This window comes from Sander vitreus, chromosome 15 (assembly GCF_031162955.1).
Source record: "Sander vitreus isolate 19-12246 chromosome 15, sanVit1, whole genome shotgun sequence".
NCBI lineage: Eukaryota > Metazoa > Chordata > Actinopteri > Perciformes > Percidae > Sander > Sander vitreus.
In genome coordinates, this window is record NC_135869.1 from 2117754 (window position 1) to 2144525 (window position 26772).

Consider the following 26772-nt stretch of genomic DNA (forward strand, 5'->3'; position numbering starts at 1 on the left):
CCTTTTTCATGCTTAGCAAGAGAATGCATCCAAGAGTTCTGTAACTTTACAAAACAACATTAACGCACAATTCACTCAATGTCTGGCCAGATGTGTGAAAGTCATGTGAACAACCATGTGAATCACCAGCAATGCTGTTATCCCCATTTGTCCGATGCCTTTTTCACAACTATACTATATACTGTAGGTAGAAAGTGAAGCTACAGTGCTGTTACAGTCAGTCCCCGGCTGCAATGACTGTGCAGAGATTTAGAGAGTGCAGATGCTGAAGACCCGGAAACGGGATGACATGCTGTTGTAGTCCAATACATCAATGCTAGGGTAATCCTACTGGTACCAAAATATGTTTGTATTGTTGTTAAAGGTACCCTGTGGACCAATGTTTTTATGAACCGGTGTATGTTTTGTTTGTATCTCGCAACACAGTCCTGCTGATGGTTTCAGTCTTCCACTGATTCTATTAGCAGTTGGTGGTGGCAACGCACCAAGAAACGTGGCCAACAAAGGCAGCAAACGAAGAAGAGTGCCAGCAACACAACATGGACATTAATAATGTAAAAAAAAATCTGCACTGCAAATTTTTTATGAGGAGGGACATGTATTCAGCTTGTTTGTTAGGCCTACAGGATTTGATGCATAATGGTGAGAAACAGTATATGAACAGTTTAAAGGTGCAATATGTAATACTGACAGCTAGCATTTAAAATAGTTACTGCAGTCCAAATTCAAAATACTGGAGAGAGTCGTCTCCCCCGGCCCCTCCTCCCCAGACTCAAAGTTCACGGAGGTTGCCAGGTTGAGACCGCAGCATCCAACAATGTTGCTAGACGCTTGTCTCACATAGCCAGACCTTACTCCACAGCACAGCGGAGTAGCTAATGTTAGATGCTGGCTATATTGACAGTGATAAAAGCCCGTGCTCACACGGAGCGTTGTACTAAACTGACAGATACTTTTTTGGCTTAGAATTACGGTTGGTAAAAACCCACAACCTCACCATCCCCTCCACCCGCCGGACAGACACACTTTCTCGGCTTAGAATTAATCAGTCCAATTTGTATGCTAATAGTTCTGATGGTGCAGCAGCCATCTAAAAATCTTTAAAAATTCATAACAAATCAACCGTACATGCTACAAAGTCACACTAATTACATCAAACTGTAACACCAATAGAGCAGAAACTTCACCTTGCTTTTATCCAGTAGCAATTTTAAAGTCCATCTTTCTACTTTTTGCGAACACTGCTAAAGGTCTTAAACCTATCTCCTTCCACATTTGTATTTCAATTGACCACAAATTTGGGGAACTTCATCTCCAGACTGTCCACAAATTTACCATTCAGATTTTTGATATATCAAAAATTAAGCCCACAGTGCATTAAAACGTTTTACTGCATACAGTACAGTATTATAAACAAATACTTCAATTTCTTCCAAACTAAATCTTTGATGTTCATCAAAATGTTGAGGTCACTGTAGATTTGTGTGCAAAATGAATTAAGTTTATCTCAAAATTATATAATTTTTTTTAGAAATGTTTGAATTGATGCCATTTGCAGCCAATGCAAATCAAAGCAAAACGTCAGTTGTCATTTATTGATCTTTGTGAAAATAAATTACAGGCATCGCTATGTTGTCTTAACCAAGTTCACAAATTCTCAGAATTTTCTAATGATGAATGATTTGTTGACAGTAGTTTAAAATCCTGCATTTGTATGCAGTCCTGTACATTTTCTATTCAATGCTGTAAATCTAGAAGCGTCACTAGCTCACTGAGATCAGTACTTGCCTTCAGACCTAAAGGTTGGGAGCTCCAGCCCCCAGGCTTGATACAAGGTGATCATCTTATACCTAATCATCCATTGTGCTTTGGACACCTCCCCTGCATGTTTTAGATGTTAATCAGCATCGACACACCTGTCTGAACTGATCAGCTTATTAGTTTGTGTGCTAGCTTAACATGCATGTGTACTCTGGCATTATGGTTTGGGGATTAGAGACAAGTTTCGTAGAGGAGCTGTAGCTCAATAAGGTTGATGCTGGTTTTCAGTGCAAAAGGTTAGAAGTTAAAATCCCCTATGCGCCACTCACCAACACATTAGGCCTGTTCCTTGGGCATGCTGAACGGATGAGCAGTAATGTCTCTGTTTGGCACTTCTGCTGACAGAATCTTCGTTTATTCGCCATTTTTCTCCTCTTCTATCCACCGCCTTTTTCTTTTCCTGCTCAAGATCCTCGGCTACGACCATTGCTGCGCAGCAGCTATAATTATTTTTTATCTCCCCCCACTGCAAAACACTTACACATGGAATAATTTATTTTCTCACTACTTCCCCTTTCAATTATGGTCAAGGTTTAAGTTTTAAAATGTCTCAACAGTGTCAGTAAATACCCCCCGGCCCACTCCTGAGTGTCTTGGCACGGCCTGGACCAGCAAAACCAAGTAACTAGCAGGCCCAGGCCAGTTTACCCCGACCTGAGCCCAAATACCCTCGTAGGGCCATGGAAGGTCACCGGAGTTGCTAAATTATTCGTTTTTTTAATAATGAATTATATTTATCCTTATTTTGGATTTATTCATTTTTCTTTTATTTGCTTTGTCTTCCCTCTCTCATTTCTTCTTTTTCACTTACAACTATACACACACTCATAAGTGTAGTACATAACCACCCTTAGTAACACCAACTGGTTTGCATATTTATAACTACAGTATTGTTATACCTACATTTTTGTTTGTTCTGTTTTTTTCTGTCTCGTTTCTTCTGTCTCGTTTCTTCTTTCTTCTTCTAGTAAGGCTGATATGAATAAAATAAAATTACAAACCGTAACACTAGATTACATGCTGTATACGATGTACGGTCAATCCCGTGTGTGTGTGGGTTGAATGCAGCGTTGTATTGGCGGACCCCACCTCTAACAAAACTACTACAGAGAGCTGATTAGGTAATGTAAATACATTGAATGGCTATTTCTAAACAAACGGTGGACCATAAATTTAAAAACAGGGTTTGATTTCATTAAAATGTAAAGGATTCGAAATTAAACTACTACTTACACATGAAAACTTCATAGGGTACCTTTAATGTCATTAAGTTACAATGAAAAATAGATGTGAAAGTAATTTAAAAATCTGATCGGACATTTGGAGGCAATCCAGAAAGTGAGCAGTGTGGTTGGAGCCTAAAGCTTAAAACATGCTTTTGTATCTGCAAGTCTGCTCCATTACACACGTGTGGCTGTGCAGACATTCACCCGAGTAGATGTCTGCCAACACAGCAGGGTGAAGTGTGGCATTTAAAAAAAACCAAATGTTTTGAAAATAAGTAAGTCCTCTAGAGAGAGTAACCTGTCAAATCAAAGGAACTCTCCATTCTTTCACAAATGAATAGTTAGGCTTAAATGTTTAAAAAGTAGCATTTGTCGTACACTCTGGTTCATAGATGCCATCAGACATCCATCCATCCGTCCATCCATCCATCGGACGAAGATGGATGGATGGATGGATGGATGGATATCCATCCATCCATCCATCTTCGTCCGCTTATCCGGGGTCGGGTCGCGGGGCAGCAGCTGCAGCAGGGGACCCCAAACTTCCCTTTCTCGAGCCACATTAACCAGCTCCAACTGGGGAATCCCGAGGCGTTCCCAGGCAAGGGTGGAGATATAATCCCTGCATCTAGTCCTGGGTCTTCCCCGATGCCTCCTCCCAGCTGGACATGCCTGGAACACCTCCTTAGGGAGGCGCCCAGGGGGCATCCTTACCAGATGCCCAAATCACCTCAACGGACTCCTTTTGACGCAAATGAGCAGCGGCTCTACTCTGATCTCCTCACGGATGACTGAGCTTCTCACCCTATCTCTAAGGAAGACGCCAGCCACCCTCTTGAGGAAACCCATTTCAATGACCCAGCCTTCATGACCATAGGTGATGGTGGGAATGAAAATTGACCGGTAGATTGAGAGCTTTGCCTTCTGGCTCAGCTGTCTTTTCATCACAAGGGTGCGATACAGTGAATGTAATACTTCCCCCGCTGCACCCATTCTTCTCCGACCAGTCTCCCACTCCATTGTCCCCTCACTCGCGAACAAGACCAAGGTATATAAACTCCTTCACTTGGGATAAGGACTCATTCCCTACCTGGAGTAGGCACTCCATTTTCCTGCTGAGAGCTATGGCCTCAAATTTAGAGGTGCTGATCCTCATCCCAGCCGCTTCACAGTGCTGCGAACCGATCCAGTGAGTGCTGAAGGTCACAGGCCGATGATACGATCAGGACCACATCATCTGCAAAAAGCAGCGAGGAGATCCCCTCCCCACCCCGACTACGCGTCGGTATCCTGTCCATGAATATCCCAGAACAGGATTGGTGACAAAGTGCAGCCCTGGCGGATGCCAACCCTCACCTGAAACGAGTCCTACTTACTGCCGAGAACCCAAACACAGCTCTCGCTTTGGTCTTACAGAGATTTGATGGCCCTGAGAAGGGACTCCCTCACCTCATACTCCTGCAGCACCTCCCGGGGAATCTGGTTATACGCCTTCGCCAGAGCCACAAAACATGTGCATGAGCATACTCCCAGGCTCCCTCCAGGATCCTGGCGAGAGTGAAGAGCTGTTCCGTTGTTCCACGACCAGGACAGAATCCGCATTGTTCCTCTTCAATCCAAGGCTCAACTATCGGCCGAACCCTCCTTTCCAGCACCGTGGAGTAGACTTTACCATCAGACTTGTAGAGGTTATTTGACGTTTTCAGGTGTTAAGAGGGGGAAACTGCCATGTTGTCCTGTACTGGTGGTACTGGGTGCATTCAAGGCCCCAGAGGGAATTGCAGAGAATTAAATACAACAGGATTTGCTTTATTGTACCATTAGTAATTTACTGTTTGTGTATTCTTAAATATTCACGTTTACAATAGGTTTTGCAGTTAACTTCAGTGTGGATTGTAGTTGCGTTTTTAGTCTTCACCATCAACGATTTCCTCTGGCAAACTAATTATGCACTTGAATTAACCAGTAGGGGATGCTCTTTGTCCATTCCACTCACTGTTGTCATGATTACCTCACTGTAACTTCACTGTTTATAACACTAGCAAGAGAGCAGCAGTTCCTTTTAAATAAAAATTAATGTTAGTGTGGATAGGGTTTTAAACTGTAAATAATCTGGGATTAGAAAAAAAGAAAACCGTAATATTAAATCAAAACTAACTTGTTTTATGCGTCAATAGCTGACGTGGTCTAACTGTGTAAGCAGTGTGTCAAACACCCCCAGAGAAAATGTACTGTACAGAATAGTGCAGAATTTAAGATGCGTTATTCCAGTTTCATCTCTATTTCAAGCTTGACTAATAATTTGTTACACGTCGACGAAATTGCTCAATTAGCAATTGACAAAATGATGGGGGGGGGGGGAAATTAGTCCCTCAACTTTACAGTGAAATATCAAAATGTACATGGTCATCATAGTTAAGGTCATTCTGAAAGGGACTCCATTGAATCTGTCAGCAAAACCGAAAGACAAATTTATGAGGTTAAATGAGGAAATGTATTACATTGTCTTCTGAAGTATCTTGTCCTGTACACTGAAACCACTTCAAAAATAAATATGGTCAGGAATAGTTTGAGCAGAAATCCATTGCACTTCTCAGCAAACCTTTTATGGAAACTTGAAAAAAAGGCAAGGAAAGGAGCATCGATTATGGTACCTTTTATTTGAAACAACTTAAAAAAAAATATATATTTCACTGGTGTTTAACAGTAATCTCTTTTTCTTATTAAAATCCATTGTTGAAACATCAATAAAAATACTTCATTGCATCAACTGAGCGCATAAAGTTCCAAGAGGCGCTATCCTCGTCTGTCTGCTCATTTTGGACATCAACAAATCATACAGGCCAGAGGGGAAGAAGACTAGGCTAACAGGACTGCTGGATTTCATCAGCAAAAAGAAACTAGAAAAACTATGTATCACCAAGGTGTCAAGATTAAACATCAGAGAATACACAGCAAGTTTTCAAATGGATAAGTTTATACAGTAAGACCCACTGAGAAAGAAAGCCGGACAGCACCAGTTCACCTGTTAATACACCCCACAAAGACCAGGTTCATCCCTCAGTGTTCTGGATTCCTCCACAGGAAGCAAGCTTCTGAAAATATTGATTTCTAAACTCATCACAATGGTCATAAAAAAGAAAATTTACTTAAGACATTAATACCGACATTAAAACTAACAGAAGTATAACATGACATTTGTCCCACTAATATGACACAAAACACTATACATAGAGAGTTCTCTCCCTGACAGAAACAATTTTCTTAAGGGCTATGATTAGAGTTTCAAAAACTGGAAAGATTTGCTTTGAATCATGAATGATTATATTTAAGGTCTCCATCACAGTAAGAGGTAGGCCAAAGGCTGGGAGGACATCAGGCTTCGTCTAAATCCGTCTTCATTTGTTCCATAGTAGCACTTCACCTCTGTATGGCACAAAAAACCAATGATATGTTCATTTGTGCCTTCAAAACGCCACACTCCTCTGGTACCAGCAGACCTCTGGATCTTTAACGTTAATTCATGCATAGGTTCCTGGACTAACATGGGTAAAATTAATCATTTTTACTAATTGAAGGGTGCATTATTCATCTTCATCATATTACAATGTGTTCTGCACCAGGCTAGTTTCATTTTTCAGCATTAAGCCAAGTGCCATGTTCTACCACAGGTCCAGGTTTTCAGTCTTGGCGAAGCCTGGGTCTTTGCGGAGCTTCCAGTAGGTGTTATTGGACAGCCACACCTCTCTGCCAACCTCATCCACAGATTTACTGAGATAATGAACAAAAGAAAACAGTTTTAACAACTGTCTGTAAACAATATTTTAAAAATGTAAAAAGGAATAACTCCACATTTTGGAAAACAAATTGTAAAAAACATTAACTGTTAAATATTATATTTTAGGGGTGAGGTAGTCTTGTATTGCCAGACCTCAACAGTGCTGTGGAGTTAGGTCTGGCTACACCACAGATACATTCTGGGATAGGAGAAAAAAAAAAAACCGCTCTGGGTTGTTTGCATTTCTTTAAACCAATCACAATCTTCTTGGGCGGCGTTACGCTGCGGTGCGACGGTGCCTTTGCTCAATAGTCTCGGGAAGGAACTTGATTTGGTGGAACATTTGCACCTCGCAAAAGAAACGCCATTTACAATATTAAATGAAGTTAACTGTTCACAAAACACAGTATTGTGAGCTATTTAAATTAGCTGGATACATGGTTAAACAATTTGTTCTTAACAGTGTATCGCGTGTGCGTTTGTCCACAGCAAGCCCCACCAATCTGTCCCAAAAAGTCCCAGTTAGACAAGTAATGCAATTAACATTAATAGAAAGCAATCATTCACTGACAGAACCAAGCATGCATGTAAATGGACTGGATTTATTTAGCGCTTTTCTAGTTTTAACGACTACTCAAAGCGCTTTATTGTTTCCTTGTTGTTCTGCAGAACTATAGACCTGTATCCAACTTACCATTCATGTCCAAAATTATTGAGAGAGCTGTTGTGGAACAACTTACTGCTCACTTATCTAACAGCCTAATTAAGAAATTTCAATCTGGTTTCTGGTCATTCCACGAAACCGCCCTGACGAGAGTAACAAATTATCTTTTACTTTCATGTGATGATGGCCAAGCATCATTTCTAGTACTCCTCAATCTGAGCGCAGCTTTTGATACAATAGACCACACTTGCTTCTCGCCCGGCTTGAGAAACATGTTGGGATCAAAGGGACAGTACTTTCTTGGTTTAATTCTTACTTATCCAGTAGATCTCAGCGTGTCATTTTTAATAAATCCACTTCTGAACTGTGCGAGGTAGGCTGTGGTATACCACAAGGGTCAGTACTGGGCCCTATGCCGTTTTCCATCTATAGGCTCCCTCTTGGTTACATCATTAGCAGCTTTGATGTTCAGTTTCATTGTTATGCAGATGACACAGCTATGTGTCCCTCTTCTACAAAATAACCATTCACAGATTCTTAAATTACAGACATGCCTGGCAGAAATTCAAAATTGGATGGGCAAGAATTTCCTGCTGCTTAATGCAGACAAAACAGAGCTGCTCATAGTGAGGCCAGCCAAAAATAGCACCCCTGCAGAGGAACTAATTTTAAATTTGAACTACTGTGTGATCACAGAGGGTGACACTCAAGAACCTAGGTGTCACCTTTGACCAAACTCCAACTTTCCGCCCACATATAAAGGCTATCACTAGGACTGCCTTTTACCATCTAGGCAACATTTCTAGAATAAGACCAATGCTAACAATGCATGATGCTGAAATACTAATTCATGCATTTATCTCATCAAGACTTGATTACTGCAACACACTGTTCTCAGCTCTCCCTGCCTGTACGACCAAAAGTCTCCAGCTCGTACAAAATGCAGCAACCGAGTTTTGACTTAGACAAAAAAAATGTAGCCACATTTCACCAGTTCTGGCTGCTCTACATTGGTTACCTGTGCAAGCCAGGGCTGATTTTAAAGTTCTTCTTTTGACTTCTAAAGCCCTAAAAGGACTTGCGCCTGCCTACCTAAGTGAGCTATTTACACCATATATCCCAGCACGCCCCCTTCGTTCTATGGAGAAAAAAAAAAGATAAGCTGGTCACCGGGCCTTTGCCTTTCGCGCACCCTCCCTCTGGAATGGTCTTCCATCCAACATTAGGGAGGTAGGCTCAGTGGATATTTTTAAATTCAGACTTAAAACATTTTATTCAAATCATTATGGACATGTTTCAAATCCATAGCCTTTGAATCCTTGTTTTATTATCCACTATCCTTCGTTGTTTTATTTCATGTTTTAACAATTTTAACCTGTGGTATTATATTCCTTTTTGTGTTGTTGATTTTATATTTATTTGATTTTGCCTTTTATATGGGCTGAATTGTAAATTGCAATTTGTCAATTTTTGTTGTGAAGTGTTCTGAGACCATAGTCCATGGTGATAATTCACTATAAATAACAATAAATTGAATTGAACATTGTACAGGCAACATTCACATTCATACACTTAGCCGAGGCTGCCGTACAAGGTGCCACCTGCTCAAATCACGCTCAAATGTTTATCTAAACATTCACACACATTTACACTAGAGCTGTCAATTCGGATTTCATTTGTTATCGTTTTTAATATTCAAATATGAAATGCTCATATGCAGCCTGTTATAAATATGTACTACACTACTCAGGCTTATGCATTGGTTGTTGTTACACGTTCTGTCCACTAGAGGGACTTCCAACATCAGCCTGGCCGTGAAAGGGATCTACGTCACGCCACTCTCTGTTTACTATCATTCTCCACCACAAACACACAGCGACAAACAAATCAGCAGATAACTCTGTAATGAAACATTATCTAATAAGTGTATTGAATGACACTGACAGCTCTAGTGTCTCTGTTGTAAAGGCCAACGTTGCTCGGTTAGCACAATGACGACATAGCACAGCCAAAACGATTTGTCATAAACTATGTAACAATAGTGTTAGCCACGATGCTAACGGAATTGATAACTAAGCCAAACGGTGCTGCCACTACTATTTTAGTGATTTATAAGCAACCCGTTTCATTCAGATTGTCACGTTACTGAGAATACAGCTGTTAAGAAGGTATTATATGAAGTTAAAGCTAACTCCGACAGCTGTAGGACACCTAACATTAACTTTAGCTCCCAGCTAAGCTCCTATAACTCGCGACACAGTTAGGAAACCAGAACGAGCTAACTATTGATAACCTATGCATTTTAAAATAAAAAAAATTAAAAAAAATAAAAAATCTGATTCCAACAGTAATTTCAACATTCGAATAGTATTGAATTTTTTTACTATTCGAATTATATTCGATTTTCTGAATTTGTTCCAACAGCCCTAATTTACACTCCGATTGCACAGCATCATGAGCAATTTGGGGTGTGTCTTGTACAAGGACACTTCGGCATGTTGTTTCCCATAGCGACAGTATTTTGACAACAGCAACACAGAGCGGAAGGAGAGGGGATAACAGGCTTTATCCTAGTATGTACTTCCATTGATCGTGACTAACACCTGGTTATGTATAAATGTGTAAAAGTAGAGGAGCTCACCTGAAGAACCTGGGGATGTGCTGCTCCCCTCTCTTGGCCATCTCCTTCCTCCTCTCCCTCTGCTTCTCCTCTATCTCTTCCTTCTTTTTCTCCGCTTCTGCTACCTGCCCCTCCTCCAGGAGCCTGATGGAGAGAAAAGAGACAGGGATTCAACAACTGGTCAACATGGATGATGTTTGGGCTAAAACAAGTACTATAACAAATGTTTCCATTCAAATGAATAAAGACTAGGTTTGTACCTCTGGTCTGGTCTGAAGCGTGTATCTGTATAAGGGAGGACTTCTTTCAGGACAGGCGTCATTTCATTTAGTTCTATGGCGTATCGTGAGAAGCCGTAAAACTGGGAGTGGTTTTCAGGCTGCACATCTAAACAGGAAGTGACATCATGCATATCAAGACTTGGGACATTAGAAAATGTGGAAAAATGTACAGAAAGAAATCCTCAGAGTAGGATTTGTGGTCAACAACTACTACTCTTTACATTTGCAAACCATGCATTTGCCATTGAAATTCACCCAAATCCTTTTCGTATCTTACAACACTATGTGATTTTATAGTCAGTCAGTTGGGGCTCAAGTTGAAAGTCAGCGTATACTAAATCACATTATGGCACTATCCTGAATTTGTCTGGGCTTTCCAAGACTTTTCCAAGGCGCAGACTGGAGGGGATGTTACTCACTGGGCTTCCAGATGCACTTTGGTGTAGACAGGGTATCACAGAAAATGCCCTCATGCCAGAGGCCTCCAAAACGATGAACCACCTCTCCAGTCCGGTCCAGAACCACACCTTGCACCTCGTTCTTACTGTTGTCTGAGCTCCAGTAGCGAGACTGGAATATGGGGAGGAAAGGGTCAGGGTGGCTGTGAGTTATATATCCATCTATCCATCCATGTGTGTGTACACTGACCTTTACGAAGGTGACCTTGCAGGTGCAGGAATCGCTCTTTGTGTTTTTGATGAGTATCTCACCATAGTGCTCCAACGAGCGGTCTGGACTCAGCACGTTGTGGATACATGTCACTGCCTTGTTCCATTCATAGTGATCACCATACCTATACACACAAAATTGATGCAATAATATTTAAACTCACTTTTCTGACAGGTTTGCCAATAAGTTAGATAACCATATGAATTCATTAATTGGTCTACACAAATTGGGGTATAGCCTTGATGTCACTTGATTGGAATATAGCCGACAATTGTTTCTCAACATGATCCGTTTACTGTAGGCTTTGCTTGGTATTGAACATTACGTTCTGTATTGTATAAGCAGTTGTACACAATTAAACTAGAAGTTACTAGTTTATACTACTGTTGCACATCCAGCGGTTATCTGCTGCATTGTGTGACTGGTGTTAAATGAAGCAGGGGCTTACTTGGGCAGGGTAACATTGACCAGTCCAGAAGAGAGGATCTCCACCGACTTCCCCCAAAACTTATATTTCCATCTCTGATCTAAGAAAGACAAAGAGCATTAGGTTTGACTCCATTCATACAGTACAGGTGGATCCAGTACTCATCTCTAAGCACGCAACTCCTACCTTGCCAGAAAGTGAAGTTTTCTGACTCTGCGTGGCAGGCAGAGATGGGCGGGTGATGGCTGACCTGAAACAACAACATATAGTGCAAAATTACAGGATGTTAGAAACTCCAATATTGAGATTTGAACAGCATGTTTCTATAGCCTTCTCTGCTGGTTACCTGCTCACTGACGTAGCGGAAGCCTCGGTCTTCTCTGTGATTCTCGTACGTTTCTCCCAGAACAGGGTTGAAGGGTTTGTTGCGATACCTCCAGGAAGCCCAGGCATATCCAGAGATGGAGAATGCTGCCAAGTAAACCTGGAAAGAGTTTTTTTTAAATAAATGAGCTTGCCACTGAACTCAACTGTATCTCAGCTTGAGCTGGTTAGGAATCTAAGTAAATCAAACTCACCATTCTCTCATATGGATCATCAGTGCGGTTGGCAATGTCCAGCAGCTCAGAGTACTCCAGCTCTTCACTCAGTCTCTGCAGCAAAGAAACTGGCTCATTGAGAGCGATTGGCATGGAAACTCTGGACAGGTCCTTACCAATGTTGTTGTACAGGATGGTCATGATGCCAATGTGGCTGTTGTCTATTGCTGGGGCAGGGATGGCAGTGCGACGACCTGGATCACAGCAACGTAAATTAATACAAGTAAAGCATCAATAACGGCTTTTAATTAGACAAAAATACACAGACGTAGTTTAACATGACATCCATTACACAGAAACATTATGGAAATATAACAAAGGCATGGTTAAACATGCATTTCTTTATTGAGCTGCTTTGTAAAGATGTCCTGTGTCCCCACAGATCTTATGTCCAGTGGAAGACCGCGACCATAATTAGGGTAGTGGTCCACCAACTTTTTCAAACCAGGGGACCCCATCAATTAGATTGTATTTTTTTTTTTTTAATGTAGTAAATGTTGCTTTCTTATGTTTTACATGCAAGTAAATTAGCAAATTTGAATAAACTTTTACTTTAGCAACAAGTTAAGCTTTTTGTCCATCAATAAACTCGGTAAATCACTAAGAATCGGGGCAGAGCAGCCAGAGAAAAAGCTATGCACCTTCCTCTCACTGTGCTATCAGGAAGCAGCGTCTTGTATCTCCGGTCTAAAATCAGTACTGAAGAGCCTAGACTGGTGACCATGCAGGAGACATCACTGCGTTCATTAATAGTGCTGCAAGATTTGGAGAAAAAGTCATCTTGCAATTTACAATACTGCGACTGCAATATAACAGTATACATAAACAAAAAATGTGTAATAAACACTTTAAATAATGTTTTAGAAAATTAAATAAAAAACTATTTTCAATAGACATTTTTGCTTTGCCCTACGTACAAATTAAATAAATAGAATAAGAAAATACAAATTTTTTAAAATACATTTGTATGACCTTATAAACTTTTAAGATGGGTGTAATATAACTAATGATTATGTTACAAAATATACTTCATACAGCCCCTTTTAACATCTGCATGCTCTGAAACCCTCTGTACTTCTGATACTCACATGAACATACACAAGACACACGCTACTGCCTAAACAGACTGACTGGTCATATCTTTTGTGGATGTTACGATGGTAGCGTAAAGTGAGAGTAAGAATGGCAGGTGCGTTAAGTGAGTGACGTCAGCGAGTGATTGGTCAAGCAAGAAGGGAGACGAATCGGTTAGCGGTGTCCGAGATTAGCGTAGTGGCTGTGTGAGGGAAAAGCGAGAAAAAAAAGAGATAGCAAAGACTATGTAAAGTGAGATAACGGTAAACAAAAAAACACACCAAGCTTCTTAAAACACGGCAGCTTCATCTGTTGTAAATACTGTTGGTAAAGTGAAGGGTGTAACAACGTGGAGACTGCAATGCACACAGATACTTGAATCGCACATTTTTTGCAGTTATGTAATTGCACATAGTGACATCGCGATTGGTTAAATTACATTTATCATACAGCCCTCCTCATTAACAATATAAATGAGACAACATAATGGTGGTGTTACCAGTATTCGTAGGCACTGGGCTGGGTTTGTCAGGAGCATTATTCAGACTGGCCCGGTAGTTGAGGGTGGCAGTGGCTAAGGAGGAGAAAAGAGAAAGTTATTTTAAGTGGTGGTTGGGCAGTGTGGTCCAAATACTACTGATGGTAGGGACACTCACTGTGTCCCTCTTCAGGCTCAGAGTTGCTGGTGGTGGTGATGTCACTCAGGCCCGACTCATCCGAAGCCTCTGCCTCTGATGAGCTCTCACACACAATCACCTCACTGGCATCAAAATACTCTGCCATAGATTCTGCCACTGAGGGCGCGCGATGACACGGACGACCTTTAGATGGTGTCTTCTGTGGAGGAGCGTAGAGAAGAATTTGTGCTTCAAACTATATATTCATTTTTCCAATGAACAGTTTGTACAATGTGAGAGTTGGAGACAGATCATTAAAAGGTCCCGTTTCATGAAAATTTCACTTCTTGTTTTTTTAAACATTAATATGAGTTCCCCCAGCCTGCCTATGGCTAGAAATGGTGATGGTGTAAACTGAGCAATGGGTACCCTGCTCTGCCTTTGAGAAAACGAAAACTCAGATGGGCCGATCTGGAATCTGCCCCTTATGGAGGTCATAAGGGGCAAAGTCCCCTTTCTCTGCTTTGCCCGCCCAGAGAATTTGGCCTGCCCATAAGAAAGAGAGAGACATCATGGCTTGCAAACAAGCAAAGTGGCAGTTTGTCAAGGCCACACCCACACCCTCCACCTTGCCCCCCTCTCTCCTCCTCAATAGCATTTAAAGCTACAGACACAAATGGCACATCCTAAGGAAAGCTCATTGTGGGACTGGCTCTAGTGGCTGTAATTCTGCACCAAGGTTGAATTTCAGGAAAGAGACTTCAGATACAGTATTAGGGGACCACTAAGGCCTATATAAAAGACTTCAGATACAGTATTAGGGGACCACTAAGGCCTATCTAAAAGCATCCAAAAAGTAGCATGTCATAGGACCTTTAAAGGTTCAGTAGGTAACTTTAATTAAACATAACTGTCATATTTGCCGAAACTGTCACTATATCCTGACAGTAACACATGAGATGGATATGTGAAAAAAGCAAGCTCCTCTGCCTCCCCCTAGTGCTCCTAATGGCATTTGCAAGTTTTCACCGCGCCCAGAGATAAACAAATCTGAGCCGCTACCACCACACCAAATTCAACCCTTTAAAAGTTTAATATTTATCAGTTACTTTTCGAAATTCACAAACCATTCTTGACGTCGGCATGAATTGGATCCACCACAAAGCACTTATTGAAAACAGAAAATACTCACTTTTAAAAGGCATACTATGTAACCTTTCCCTCTTCGGTGCCCCTACAGGTTGTCTCATTGGAACCGAAGCGGCAGGACGCACAAGCTGTGGTTCCAATGAGACAACCTGTAGGGGGACCGAAGAGGGAAAAGTTACATAGTATACCTTTAAAGCTTGTTCACCTGTGACTCACATTATTTCCTTAAAAGCAATGTAGCATTTAATTTTTTGGTACAGAGTCCGTCGCAGTGCTCACTCCACATAAAACATAGCATCGCTTCCAGCTATTTTCACAGAGAGCCATGAGGGCAAAACAGCAACTCCAATCTGTTTCGAACAATTATTCTCTAACCCTAACCCAGCTCAGCTAAAAACATCAAATCCATCAGTAAGTTAGCGTGTCGTCCACTACCACGCTTGTTTGTAAACGTGTTAAAATGTTTCAACTGATTAGATAACCCACTACAGGTGCTGGTCATATAATTAGAATATCATGAACAAGTTGATTTATTTCAGTAATTCCATTCAAAAAGTGAAACTTGTATAATGTATACATTCATTCCACACAGACTGATATTTCAAGTGTTTATTTTTTTTAATTTTGATGATTATAACTGACAACTAATAAAAACCCCAAATTCAGTATCTCAGAAAATTAGATTGTGACAAGGTTCAATACTGAAGACCTGATGCCACACTCTAATCAGCTAATTAACTCAAAACCCCTGCAAAGGCCTTTAAATGGTCTCAGTCTAGTTCTGTAGGCTACACAATCATGGGGAAGACTGCTGACTTGACAGCTGTCCAAAAAGACGACCATTGACACCTTGCACAAGGAGGGCAAGACACAAAAGGTCATTGCTAAAGAGGCTGGCTGTTCACAAAGCTCTGTGTCCAAGCACATTAATAGAGAGGCGAAGGGAAGGAAAAGATGTGGTAGAAGAAAGTGTACAAGCAATAGGGATAACCGCACCCTGGAGAGGATTGTAAAACAAAACCCATTCAAAAATGTGGGGAGATTCACAAAGAGTGGACTGCAGCTGGAGTCAGTGCTTCAAGAACCACCACGCACAGACGTATGCAAGACATGGGTTTCAGCTGTCGCATTCCTTGTGTCAAGCCACTCTTGAACAAGAGACAGCGTCAGAAGCATCTCGCCCGGGCTAAAGACAAAAAGGATTGGACTGCTGCGGAGTGGTCCAAAGTTATGTTCTCTGATGAAAGTAAATTTTGCATTTCCTTTGGAAATCAAGGTCCCAGAGTCTGGAGGAAGAGAGGAGAGGCACAGAATCCACGTTGCTTGAGGTCCAGTGTAAAGTTTCCACAGTCAGTGATGATTTGGGGGTGCCATGTCATCTGCTGGTGTTGGTCCACTGTGTTTTCTGAGGTCCAGGGTCAGCCGTCTACCAGGAAGTTTTAGAGCACTTCATGCTTCCTGCTGCTGACCAACTTTATGGAGATGCAAATTTAATTTGCCAACAGAACTTGGCACCTGCACACAGTGCCAAAGCTACCAGTACCTGGTTTAAGGACCATGGTATCCCGGTTCTTAATTGGCCAGCAAACTCGCCTGACCTTAATCCTATAGAAAAACTATGGGGTAGACCCAACATGCAGAAGAGCTGAAGGCTACTATCAGAGCAACCTGGGCTCTCATAACACCTGAGCAGTGCCACAGACTGATGGACTCCATGCCACGCCGCATTGCTGCAGTAATTCAGGCAAACGGCGCCCCAACTAAGTATTGAGTGCTGTACATGCTCATACTTTTCATGTTCACTTTTCAGTTGGCCAACATTTCTAAAAATCCTTTTTTGTATTGGTCTTAAGTAATATTCTAATTTTTGGAGATACTGAATTTGGGATTTTCATTAGTTGTCAGTTATAATCATCACAATTAAAAGAAATGAACATGTGAAATATTACTGTGTGATGAATGAATATAATATACAAATTTCACTTTTTGATGGAATTACTGACAAGTCAACTTTTTCATAATATTCTAATTATATGACCAGCACCTGTATACTATCTAGCAGTTATAAACGTGAACTAACCACAGACAGTTGCCTCATTCATGTACAAACGGCACTGGTCTCTGCAGAATGAATACACGGAAAACCCAATTCTAATGTGGCGTTAATTTTGGCAACAAATTAAAAACAAAATTATTCTGGCATGGCGGTGGTTTCAGTTGGCTTGTACTAGGGGAAACACTGGGCATCATTATGTCGTCAACGATGAATGACACAATAAACCTTGATCACTTTGACAGATCCATGCTTTCTTTAAGGCGACGCCTGCTCCCGCCGTCTGTTTTGTTCCCCTGCATTTAAGAGCTATACTCCGCCCTCGCCGGTTGTTAACACTTCTTGCCAGATTGTGCTATATGAAAAGTAGCGTACCCATTTAAAAAAAAAAAAAGTAAGTTATTTTGATAAAAGTTACCTACTGTACCATAACAAACAAACCGTCATGTGGAGTATCAGACAGACAAGAAACATGCAACGCATGTTACCTACACAAAATATCCACACACACTGTTCAGCTTTTGGTACAACTGCCTGAACAGCATGAAGTGACCAACCTGAGCCACACCAACCACAGATTACTGTATTCATTTGGATTTACTTGCAACAGTCTGTTTCTTGAGGGAAGAATCACTTTATCCAAGCTAGGTTCTGGGAGAATCAACATTTTCTATACAATGTTTAAAGAACTTCATATGCGAGATGAAAATGAATGCAAATAGTGACAGCAAGATAATGAAGCGTCTTTCGTACACAAACAACGTACAGTACACACCTGGTCAGGTTGGACGGTGCAGAAGGATTCCTCAGTAGAGTCAGAGGACAGGGAAAGCGAGTGGACTTTGGTCAGACACGACTGTATGTCAAGCTAAACGCATGCATGGACATGCACACATATACAGACACAGACCAGCCATGCAAGACACATGAAGTGGAAACACAGAAGATCAAACAGAAATGGTTAGAATGACCCGTAGACTCAAGGGCACTCACACAGCATGTAGAGTTTCTTCAATGTGTGTCTGTTGTCCAACTGTTAAGCAGGGCCAGAGAACAAAACTGCATCTATGGTATTGTCTACAGCTATTATTGTATTTTAAATAGCTCAATTAAGGACTTTACTGACTTTTTAGCAGGTAAACTTAGTTTGCCACCAACTGTTAATTAGGTCTTTTTAGGGGGCACTCCAGTATTTCACTTCCATAAAGTTGGGTGTGCACGATTTAAAATGGTCAGAAATGATGCAGCAGAGCTGCAGATATGTTGACCTTTAAGTCGCTTATATGGTTCATGCTCAGAAGACACTGGCTCCATATACGTCCGCACTTCCCATAATGCAACTCAATGTTTTTTTTTTTTTTTTTTCCCCCCCATTCAACCTTCCCCGCCTGCTAAACAAGTCTTTCAAACTACATACCCCCAAATTTTTGTGCAAGTTTGCAATTTAATTGTTTTTGTCTCCAGGCTGAGATAACCATGATGACATCAGGATAATTTCCTCAAAACTCCTTTAATGGCTTTTTTCCATTACATGGTACCTGCTCGACTCGCCTTTTTTGGTTTTCCATTACGAAAAAAGTCCCTGGAACCTGCTAACAGGTACTTTTTTTTAGTACCACTTTCGTTGAGGTTCCAAGTGAGCTGAGCGTGTCGTGAGGTGACGTGAAAGCGACAGACGGGGGTGTCCTGAACAAACACGCCAATTTTAAATAGTTTAGCCAGCTGTGTTTTTTTTGCTTCTTGGTCTTCTGGCTGTGGCAACAACAGCAACACACCTTCGACGTAATGTGTGTGTGTCGCGTTAGGTCACGGCAGTTTACTGTGGCACCACTATGACGACCAGCCAAGCTCGCCTCACGCATGAGGCGGTACTAAATCTGCAATGGAAAAAGGAGGATGGGGCACCACGGCCGAGTCGAGCTGAGTAGAGCTGGTACTAGCAGTGGAAAAACTCCATATAGCCACACTGAATGTGCCCCTTTCAAAATCACCAATCTACAGGTTCCACAGTTGTCATATAATAGTTATTTGTACTCTTCTCAGTATAGGAATTAACAAGAATTAATCAACTTGATGAGGACGATGCTTGTGTTGCTTACAGTGAGAACAGAGTGACAGCCAGCTGCCAGACAACAAAATAAAGTCCAAAGTCATGGCAATTGATGGTTGAAAATACAGTCACATGCAGCATGAACAGAAAACAAGCAGGCAGCTAAGAAGAACCTCGTGCAACACCATACAAGAAGGGTTACTGAGCACCATCAGTTTGATAGCAGGAGTTAGCAAGGCCCTTGACTAACAAGACTGCTCAGTTTCAGTGTGACAACAACTGTGTTTTTGTGCCTTTGTGTGTGCGGAAATAGGGAGGGAAAGCCTTAAGGTGTGTTCCTTCTTCGCACCTGTGATAACTTGTGCCTGTCCTGCCTAGAAACAGCCCAAACCTGCTTAACAGTTTTACACAGCACCTCACCAACAGACAGTGAGGGCTTGGCCTCCATTGTCTTTTTGAGGACCAATACTAATATTTTGTGCGAATAATTAGCTTTTTAACTTGGGAAGAAAAGGTTTGGGACAGTGGGGACGGAGAGAAAAAGAGGGAAAGATACAGTAGTCACAGTATTTGTTATCTGATTTCCAGCTTCAGGAAGAACAAGGATCACTTTGATTTTTGTTTCTATGTAGCCCAGCTATGCTCCGTGCGTTTGTGTTACCTCTGACAGTGTGCTGCAAAGTGTAGCTAGCTGCTCTGAGGCGTTATGCCTCAGTTCCGGGCTGGTCCAGGCCTGCCTCAGTCTCTCTCTTTCCAAGGTCAAAACCTCATAAATTGACTTGAGAGAAGAATGAACTGTAACATACAGAAACTTTATGAATTACAAAGACAAAGTCCAGTTCATGAACACATGCTACCTGTAATCAAGACACACTTTGCAGAATAGTATTCACTTTTAAATTCATTTTAGATTATGAAATGTCAAAAAAACAATAAAGTACTCATTTTATTCAAAAAGTAACCAGAACCTACAGTGTTATCTTGAATTTTTTTGGACTAAACTATGTTTTGCTTACATTAATAACTCAGAATTGACAAATAATCAATTATTTAAGAAACTATTTCAGAACAATGATTTGACATGGTATCCGTCTCAAAAATAGACAGGTGTCATTTAAAACTAGCCATTACTAAAATACAGCGGTTGGGTGGGAGGGCTGTACCCCTGTGTGAAGCAGTGCAGATGTCCTGTTGAAGCTTCTTGGCCTCAGGTGAAGTGGCCTGAGGGTTGGACAGCTGAGAGTAGACATATTCAGGGACAGACTTCACAGATGCCCCCGAACCAGTGTTGCCGTTGGAACTCAGGTGGCTGGAAGTGAACTGGAGAAGACAAGACAGAAAGGAGGAGGTATGGTACTATATCAAATTAAAAGGAGACAGACAGACAGACACAAATGATTTCCATCACTGCATACAAAGCTAAAATCAGTCCTACCATTCCCCCCATGGCTTCAACGCGGGACAAAGTCCTGGAGTGACCAAACCCCTTCACTGTCTTCTTCTTGGGTTTCTCCAGAGAGAGATTCTAAAAACAGAGGCCAACAGGGTTATAGCTTCTCTCTAAAAAAAAATACAAATAAAATTTTTCTATTGCTGCTGTGTGTTTGCAGACCAATATTCATCTATTGTTAATACTATACTTCAAATATTTCCCACGATAGTAAAAATAAAGAATATCTCATCCGCCTTTGATGCATCCCCTGGGTGTCACATTAACTTATTCAAATCAACATAATGTCAGTTGATTCATAAAAGCTGTACAAGTAATTAGCTTGCATTAAACAAACTATCTCAGGCCACTGAAATACGATTTAAAGAGTCCCACAAATTCAGTTGACTTGGGGAGTATTCACCTGCATGCTGATTCGCATCTCCAGGTCTGTGTTAGTGATCGGCAGCCCACCTTCCAGCCAATGGAGTCGCTGGATGAGCTGAGCCAGTTCTGTCAGCTCAGCCTGACAGCGAGCCAGGTCTGACAAACCGGAGGGTCAAAGGTCACAGTTTAATGATTTTAAAGAATGTGCCAAAAGGTTTTGCATTTGTTCTTATCAAGACAGTAAAAAAAAAAAAAAAATCAAGACAACGTGTTGGTTTATGTAACAATATGTGTATGGAGGCTTCACTCTGTAGCTCAAGTTTACAGACGCTTCGCACCGTTGGAGGTTGCATCGATGTTCTGGGTCTGCTGCAGCCACGCTGACACCTTGCTGGTCACCCCTGGGTTAGAGGCGACGGCAGGAGCGGGGCTTCCCATCTCTGGATGGTACAATGGTGCTGAGCTGGCATAGTAAGTAGGCTGGACAATCAAACATATTACAGTTAAAGTCCAATTAAAACCAATGACAGAAAAATTATAGTCTCAATTTCTTTTGCGTTGTTTATAACAAGAAAGCATTCTCAAATGCTGCAATTGTTTGTCAATTACAAAATTAATAGATCAATTCATCAGTTACGATATTGACAATGGATTAAAAATACTAAACATTTGCTGGTGACAGATTCTCTAACGCGAGATATCACCCGCAAATATTCATTTTATATATAGTCTTAAACTGAAGACCTGACTTTTTGACAGCTGGTCAGAAAAGCATTAAGAACTAAATGTGAAGAAAAAAAGTAAACTAAGCAATTGATCTAGTAATTGAAAAAATAAGTTGAGTGATTGATCAATAATAGTTATTTAAATGCCTAGCAATGTACCTCTTGTAAATTTGGCACATACCTAAATTTCCCCAAGGGGAAGAATAAAGTATTCACGTAGAAGCCATTCCCAAGTTCTTCCTACTTTATACTGATTTGAGTTTTGTATGTGGAAGGTTAGTACGCTTATTTTGGTAAAATGAACAACTATCAAAAAATATGATAAAAAGCTGATGCCACTACACAATTTGTGCTTTGTGGTCAATACCACAGAAACAACTTACTCAGTGGAGGAGTGGCCGTTTGTCAGCAAAATTTTATTCAAAACGTTTTTTTTTTTTTTTACATCTTTATAATAAAAAGTGTGTCACATTAACTTAAGGTGGAAACTGTTCTGACCATTGCTCGGTTTGTCTGGGCGAGAGTGGCCATGGCTGGCAGGGTGCTTGGGCTCATTGAGAGAGCGTGAAGGACGCCATGATGGACACTCATCGCCTCATTTTTCCTATATACACGATGGGCACAGAGCTTGGTCAACCATATGTAGAAGAGGTCATGGCTCTTTGCCTAACAGAAGAAAAAAAGACAGAGAGAGAGAGAGACAGAGAGAGAGAGAGAGAGAGAGACACATGTTAAGTACACTGCAGGCTAAAGAATATCCAGATGCCTGGTGGTAAACTTCATTTGGACCCTATAGATTTTACCCATAGTAAATTATGAGTAACTACTGTCTCCTGAAGTTCTGTTTTGCAGATGGCAATCTGCTGCAGAGGAGCATATTGTCTGTAGGGTTGGGGATCTTTTCCAAACCGATACCTAAACATTTAAACTATTTAGTAGAACTGTAATAACTTATTTCACCAGTAAATTGCTGGTAAACGACAAAAACAACCACTAGATGGGAAATGGGTATTTAACAATAACTTTGAATGCACCACGAGGCTTACCAGTTTCAAGTAAACGCACCATTGTTCTGTCTGTTTTTCTGACAACAGCAGGCAGTGGTCATAGTGCGGCTAGTTTGTCTTTAACTGCAGACTGTTGTATGCCCCGGTGATGGAATCCTCTACAGTGAAATACAATCACACTACATTGTTTAGCTGTTAGCATTTTAACCGTGTTTAAGGCAGTTACTAGCAAACAGTAGGCTAACGTAAACATTACCTACTGTCAAGTCTAACGTTAGCGTTAACTAGCTTCACATGCAGCGATGTTTCTGTTGCCTCCAACGTCTGTTTCAGAGAATCAGAGAGCAGCAAAGGCATTTAAGTGGCACCAAAATCCACATTGCCATTTGGTCCGGTAGATACCGGTGGTTAAGGGAACAGTGCTGTAATAGCACTGGGTCTAGGTACCCAACCCCAGGCGTCTTTAATGAAATCTTTCTGAACTATGCTGTATTACCTTCAGGTGGTAGAGGTTGTCTCCAGCATCCAGGTCTATGCCTTTGGACTTCTTGTTGACGGACATGACAGCAAGGCTGACGTCCAGAGAGCCATGGAGCTTTCCTCTCTGAATCTAAAACAAAAAATGAAAAAGATAAAAATTCAAGCAGAGCCGTTAAGACCACAATCAGAATAGAAGAGTTTGTGGCTGTCGTTCTATCACTGCTGTGTGACAGTGGTGTGGCAGCTGTATTTTTGTTCGTGACTTACATCTTGCTGCGTCTTTGAGTACTTGAGAATCCCTTTCTCTAAAAGGAAGTATCTCTGAAAAATCACAGTGAAGTGTTAGAAAGATACAAAGATGATCTAGTAAACACTGGAATTGCATGTGCACTGGTTAAGGTAAAACAGCTCTGCTTCAGTGAGACTATCATTTTAACCCTAAAGTATTTACATGATTCACAGCAATCACATTAAAACCTTCATAAGCAGAAAGCTCAGATGCTGTCCAATATGTGCTGTGCTCACCTTGTGCCAGCCTTTGAGTGGGTACTTCCTCCTCTTCATCAAGTAGCCCTCACAGATCCCAGGGATAGTGAGGTCCAGTGAGGAGCTGGAAGCTGAATACATATCCACATGCCGTAAATCGTCCATCACCTCCCAGTGACGAGACTGACAAAGGAAAAAATACACCAAGTTACTTGAACACATAGGTACAAAAATTTGGCCTTTGATGTACAGTTCAGTTATATTTCTTATATATGACAATTTGGCATAAAAAAAGAACTCCATTATCAAAACACAATTTCTGTCTATGTAATGTTAAACAGCATTTGATGCTCTATAGACTGAAGTTACCAGGACATTACATTCAGCTGTGGTTTGTTCCGATTGTGTGAACATGAAAGTTGAAATGTTGGAATTGTTAACTTACTTCTTCTCCCCACAAACTAGAAACACCACAGTACAGTCAGATTCTGCACCTTTGGGTCTTGTTACCTGTTTTGAATATTTGGAGGAGCCAGTGCTGCTGCTCCGCGAGTGGCCAGGTCTAAATGTACTGGCTGGGGATTTGTCAAGGCCACTGATCACCGATTGGCTGCTGCTCAGAGGTGGTGGACACACCTGAGGGTCCATTGGTACAGTGTGATAAGGAAAGCGATGCATGAAGTGAAAGGACCTTCAGGTCAGGTTGTCTCTCATGGCAAAGCACACGACACTGAGGAAGTCAACAAAAAAGTGTCAACAGTACAGTGATAAACCAATCATGAAGATATCAAGAAATTTAAATATATGTGCAGTAATGCAATGAAGTTCAAACATGTCGATTGCAATAAGATGACACTATTGCATGTTTATTAGCTATCTTACAGTACATTGTCATTTAAAAAAAAACAATTATTTTACCTGCTCTTCATCAAATAAAACATACCTTAATGAATAATAACTAACACCTTCGCATTTGGGTAATTAAATTTGCTCATAGTTCTAAACCAAGCTATTAATAAAAACTACTGATGCTCTTTTCCACATTTAATGTTTATCATGGATTTCTACAGCCAATGATCATTTCAACACACTGCGCCCCTCCATTGCGCTCCAGTGGCTCAAACATTGAGCAAATTTGGTTTGAGTTGGCAGCTTATATGTATTACAATTGAAAAGGGTGCTTATGTAAGTCACTCACTAGCATGGCTCGTATGCACGGGTCAGTTTCCTTACAGATGCACACATTCTCCCATCGAGTTGTTTTTATAAATCAGATGCAACGGTTATGAATAGAGAACCTTGCCTTTCGTCACTGGCTGTTATTCAGTAAAAATATGCCATTGGGAGATCGACAATGATGCTTTCTAGTCACAGATTCAGCATTTTTCCTTTTTTTTTTTTTTAATAAGTTGATTGATGCAGGTAACGTGAAACCAAAGTTCACAGGCACAAGTTTCACCCGGAAACTAAAATTAGCCATATGCCATTGGCAACATGTACTAAGATTAGCACAACAAGTGGATTGCTGTGTTAGTCAGTCATACTTTGGCGAGCCCTAATGGCGGAGCTGAAATACCTGCCTGTGGGTTCCTGGTCAGACAAGAACGGCATGTCGGAGTTGCTTCACAGCCAACATGCTAACGCTCATTTAACTACATCACCACCCACATGTGCCGATTACTAGGACAAGAAAAAAACTCCTAGCCTTGACCTGAAATCCGCACTCACGCGGGACCCGTGAATTATGACAGCTACAGTATATTACTGTATATATACACACACAGTATATATTTTTGCACAACTTTTAGTAATGACAGTAGTTGGGGTCATAGTGAATGAAAATGTGATGTGAGATGCACATTGCAAAATGTGTAATGTATCTGGAATCGTTCAGCTAGCAGTTAGCTGTATGTGATATCTGTAAAGCTCAGTAGTATTAGGCTAAAACATATTCTGATCAAGAACTACACGCTGTTATCACTTAGGTAACGTTTACATTACTGTTCATTCAACATTTGGACAATATAAATGTAATATTAATTTGTCAACCTTACTACACAATTTCTATTGTAATATCTCTGATTGAATTAGGGGATTGCAGTCAACGTTGGAAGAAAAATCAATGTAGGCCTACAGAAAGTACAATGTCATAGAGGCTTTTATCTATATCACCCACTTCTACACTGAATATAACCGAAAAAGTCAACTACAGCAAGTGGTAATACAGATGACAATGTAGTAAATGAAAGTACTTAAAAACGTAATGAGGCAATTGAGCGCAACAGTTAAAATCAGGAAAGCCTTGGTGACACAATAAGAAATGAAACACACCTTTGTTGGCCTGATGTCTAACCAGCTGCTCCCCCAATAGTCCAAAGGAAACTCCTTTAACTTTCCCTTGAGAATAATTGTAGAGCTGCAAGAATTCCCCTCAAAACCTATGTTTAAAGGAAAATCCACACCACAAAAAGAAATTTGCCTAGGAACAATCCGTCCGCATCAAAATCCTCTGAAAATCTGTGTTACACTGAGAGCAATGTCACAACTGACTGATTATGTGCTTGTCAGACTGGTGCGTATCAAAGCCAGCGGGTATCTGGGCGGGGCTGAAAGCAGAGCAACACTCTACCTGACCTAACAGGCCTGCCAGCTCTGTCATTGCAAGGATGACAAGAGCTGTAGAAGATTTGTTGTCAGCAGATGTAGGCCTACATTAGAAACACAAAAGCTCTGAATTGCATTTAATAATCAATTCTGCCCTACAAAAGGCAAACCGTAGCAACAACTGTGCTTTATTTAGAAAGATCAAACAAAAGGGGGGTTACATTTCATTGAAAGCTAAATCACACTTTAAGAGCAACAATGAGTATTTGTATTTGCCGCAGAAGTATTTGTTAAAAAAGTTAAAGGAATAAAGAGTCTGGTGAATTTATTTTTTTTTTTTTTTTTAAGAGATTCTCTTTTTTTTAGAGTGTAAAATCCCTCCAGGATTTCGGCCTTTTCAGATTGTTGCGCTCCAAAATGCCTTATTTTGCGGCAGCTTTTGTTAAAAACTTTCGATAAAAGTTGCAATGTCTTTTGTATTTGTTGCGACGAAACTGTGGGAGACTTGTTTCAGGGAGAACAAAACTACTCTAAAAGGCCCAGGATGCTGCAAATGCTGGTATAATATAATAATGAAAATGGCTGGTGGATTGTAGTAATAATTTATTGAATGAATCAAATTGGAA

At 40.9% G+C, this 26772-nt stretch overlaps 1 protein-coding gene across 3 annotated transcripts in view; it reads right to left on the minus strand.

The window, feature by feature from the left end:
• Nucleotides 1–5687: 5687 nt before the first annotated feature.
• LOC144529543 (oxysterol-binding protein-related protein 7-like) overlaps nucleotides 5688–26772 on the minus strand; it is a 37139-nt gene continuing 16054 nt past the window's right edge. Inside the window, exons 1-23 of one of the 3 annotated variants that reach the window (XM_078268671.1) lie at nucleotides 25874–26105; nucleotides 24053–24272; nucleotides 23582–23725; nucleotides 23324–23377; nucleotides 23073–23186; nucleotides 22068–22235; nucleotides 21183–21324; nucleotides 20882–21000; nucleotides 20464–20553; nucleotides 20192–20348; nucleotides 19690–19823; nucleotides 17754–17846; nucleotides 13816–13996; nucleotides 13659–13733; nucleotides 12065–12279; nucleotides 11833–11970; nucleotides 11673–11736; nucleotides 11508–11586; nucleotides 11039–11183; nucleotides 10810–10960; nucleotides 10370–10496; nucleotides 10131–10253; nucleotides 5688–6818 (exon numbers count right to left, since the gene is read on the minus strand). In XM_078268671.1, coding sequence (XP_078124797.1) covers nucleotides 6710–6818; nucleotides 10131–10253; nucleotides 10370–10496; nucleotides 10810–10960; nucleotides 11039–11183; nucleotides 11508–11586; nucleotides 11673–11736; nucleotides 11833–11970; nucleotides 12065–12279; nucleotides 13659–13733; nucleotides 13816–13996; nucleotides 17754–17846; nucleotides 19690–19823; nucleotides 20192–20348; nucleotides 20464–20553; nucleotides 20882–21000; nucleotides 21183–21324; nucleotides 22068–22235; nucleotides 23073–23186; nucleotides 23324–23377; nucleotides 23582–23725; nucleotides 24053–24220 — 2790 coding nt within the window. In that variant the 5' untranslated portion in view covers nucleotides 24221–24272; nucleotides 25874–26105 and the 3' untranslated portion in view covers nucleotides 5688–6709. Of the gene's footprint in view, nucleotides 6819–10130; nucleotides 10254–10369; nucleotides 10497–10809; nucleotides 10961–11038; nucleotides 11184–11507; nucleotides 11587–11672; nucleotides 11737–11832; nucleotides 11971–12064; nucleotides 12280–13658; nucleotides 13734–13815; nucleotides 13997–17753; nucleotides 17847–19689; nucleotides 19824–20191; nucleotides 20349–20463; nucleotides 20554–20881; nucleotides 21001–21182; nucleotides 21325–22067; nucleotides 22236–23072; nucleotides 23187–23323; nucleotides 23378–23581; nucleotides 23726–24052; nucleotides 24273–25873; nucleotides 26106–26772 lie in introns of those variants that run through there. The other 2 variants (XM_078268672.1, XM_078268673.1) reach the window with 2 other exon arrangements.